General features: G+C 41.1%; 1 protein-coding gene across 1 annotated transcript in view; it reads right to left on the bottom strand.

Annotated features, from left to right (window-relative positions):
- The window catches only part of PCSK1 (proprotein convertase subtilisin/kexin type 1), a 28160-nt gene extending 26113 nt beyond the window's left edge, over nucleotides 1–2047 (bottom strand). The window contains exons 1-2 of the mRNA XM_009076412.1: nucleotides 2009–2047; nucleotides 1480–1608 (exon numbers count right to left, since the gene is read on the bottom strand). Of these exons, the coding sequence (XP_009074660.1) occupies nucleotides 1480–1608; nucleotides 2009–2047 (168 nt within the window). The remainder of the gene's footprint in view (nucleotides 1–1479; nucleotides 1609–2008) is intronic.
- Between the last annotated feature and the right edge of the window lie 228 nt (nucleotides 2048–2275).

The following is a 2275-nucleotide window of genomic DNA, read 5'->3' as shown; positions in this document are numbered from 1 at the left end:
CTAAATAGGCTGCTGCTGAACGAGAGCAGCTCTTTAGAGCAAAGGTCCACGTGTAACTGCACAGCGTTACATGATTGCTTTGTGTTTATACACTTACATAATGCATAATTACATCTCATTCATTCACAGAGTTAATTTGCATACTAGATGGTAAATAAAAGGGAAATTGGAGTAAATTTAGCAAATCACCTGCAGCACTTTGGAACCCTGCTGCTGGATCTAAGCACGCAAGTCTGAACAATGTCTGGTGGCAATGCATGTAATACAACCACTTTCATTCTGCTACACTAGAATTCGAGGTATTGAACACTGTCATTCTACCCTGTGTAAGAGATTTATTCAATGTAATAAGTCCAGAAAAAGGAGAAACTGCAACCAAAACTCTGTTCCTGAACATCAAAATGGACATCTGATCATATGTATGGACATAAATTAGAACAGTACTTAACACTGAAGCAGCAGTTTTGAACATTCCCAGGTTAGAATGATTTTGACTTTAATTGTTAAACCAATGTTTGCAAGGAGATAGATCGGCATGTCCTTTAACTCTTCCAGCTACATACAGAATATTTTCATCTATATGACAGTTGCATCTAAAACCTCCAGAGAGAAAATTACTCATTCTCAAGTGATTTGTCCTTATATGATAAACAGCTGGTTTTCCCAACCAGGTTACTTCCCGTTTTGCACAGCTCATAGTGTCACAATGAATGCTGCAATAATGTTGATCAAAAAAATCAAATTTTATTGTTCCGAAATTTGCCAGTAAACAATTTTTAGAAGAGTTTGACAGCATTCTGATCTGCTCCTTAAATTTGTCACCCACCCCATTTTTTCAGTATGCTTATAAACAGAAATGCTTCTCTCTTAAATGAGGTCAGCTAACTGGGGAGTGTTCACTGCTTCACCAGTGGATTGTACCTGAAATCCCTCCCTGGCTCTCTAGTCTGCCTGTTCTCTGCTTGCAGTGGGATCCTACTGTAACAAAAGACTGCAAGCCTGGAGCATGTGATGGATCCTTTCAGAAAGGGTTTAGCTTACTGTGGAAGCCAATCCAGCAAAACCTCAGCCCTTTTTTCCTACTTCTCTTTTTACTTAATATTCAGTCACTTTAAATCGAACCTAATTCACATGGTAATTGCACAGACGTGGCCTAATTAAACTTAGTGCATCTATGGATTTTTACTTTCAATCCAGCTCTGTGGTTCCCCAATCACGTTTTCATCAGTGGCACATCAACATCTGAAACTCCAGTGCTGCACATCTTAAATCTTAATTTGGAAAGCTCTTGTAAAATACAGGGTAGGGGAGGGTCAGATTCTGCCTGCTAACGATAGAATAGTGAAGTATTATTCAGCATGGGCATGGATGGCTGAATATATTAGACTTGCAAAACGAGGAAAGCCTGCTTGTGACCTCATTATGAAGCTAGCATTAAGAAGAACAAACAACATGAAAGAGAGTAAATGTAATACTCACCCGCTCATCATCAGAAAGTCTCTTAGTGATGTGAATGGCACTTCTTCGGGACCTTCTCGGATGTTTTTTATGTCTGAATAAGTAGTGGTTTTTGAGTGATCCAATCTGTAAGACATAGGAGTACTTTAACTATTGAGAGGTATTTCCCCCACTGCAAGTAAGTATCAGCAACCAGAACATGACAGAATTCTTTCTGCTGAAAAGACAAAAGGACAAGAAACTTGCCTTTACATATATTAATCTAAACTAGAAAACAATCTTCAAGTAACAAGTGCTTATCACAGCCTGTGTGCTGTTCGAAGAAACAGGGGAAATATTTTCATTTAGGCTGGTCAAGTGCAGTTATTACTACTACAGTACTTATTAATTCAGCACCCCTAGTAGTGACCTGTACACTCATGGACACACCTTAACACAGCCACATTTCACAGGGCAGGTTGTGCCTATGGCCACACACCAATTTTATCTGCTTTTCCTGGGGTTCAGATGGGCAGGTGTAAAAAGCTTTACATGGCTTCAAATACCTCACTGTAGGGCTGGTTTGTACGGGAACCCACCGAATTCGCATTTCGACTTGTGCAGTAGCCAGTTCACCGGGAGAGCTGGGTGCACCCTCCTGGCTTTAAAGGAGGGTTACTCCTCCTTTAAAGGAGCCTTCCCTAAGGAATGGCTGTCTGAAATCGGTGGGGGCAAACTCACACGCAAATGCACTACAAAGGCAAAAACACCAAGCGCCCAGAGGTGCGAACACACCCAGAGGTTTGAGAGTGAGGAGAACACGACCGTGCCCGGGCAC

This window comes from Acanthisitta chloris, unplaced genomic scaffold, assembly GCF_000695815.1.
Source record: "Acanthisitta chloris isolate BGI_N310 unplaced genomic scaffold, ASM69581v1 scaffold38556, whole genome shotgun sequence".
In the NCBI taxonomy this organism is placed as follows: Eukaryota; Metazoa; Chordata; class Aves; order Passeriformes; family Acanthisittidae; genus Acanthisitta; species Acanthisitta chloris.
The sequence above is the reverse complement of the archived record's forward strand: the minus strand, read 5'-3'. Positions and strand labels throughout refer to the sequence as shown.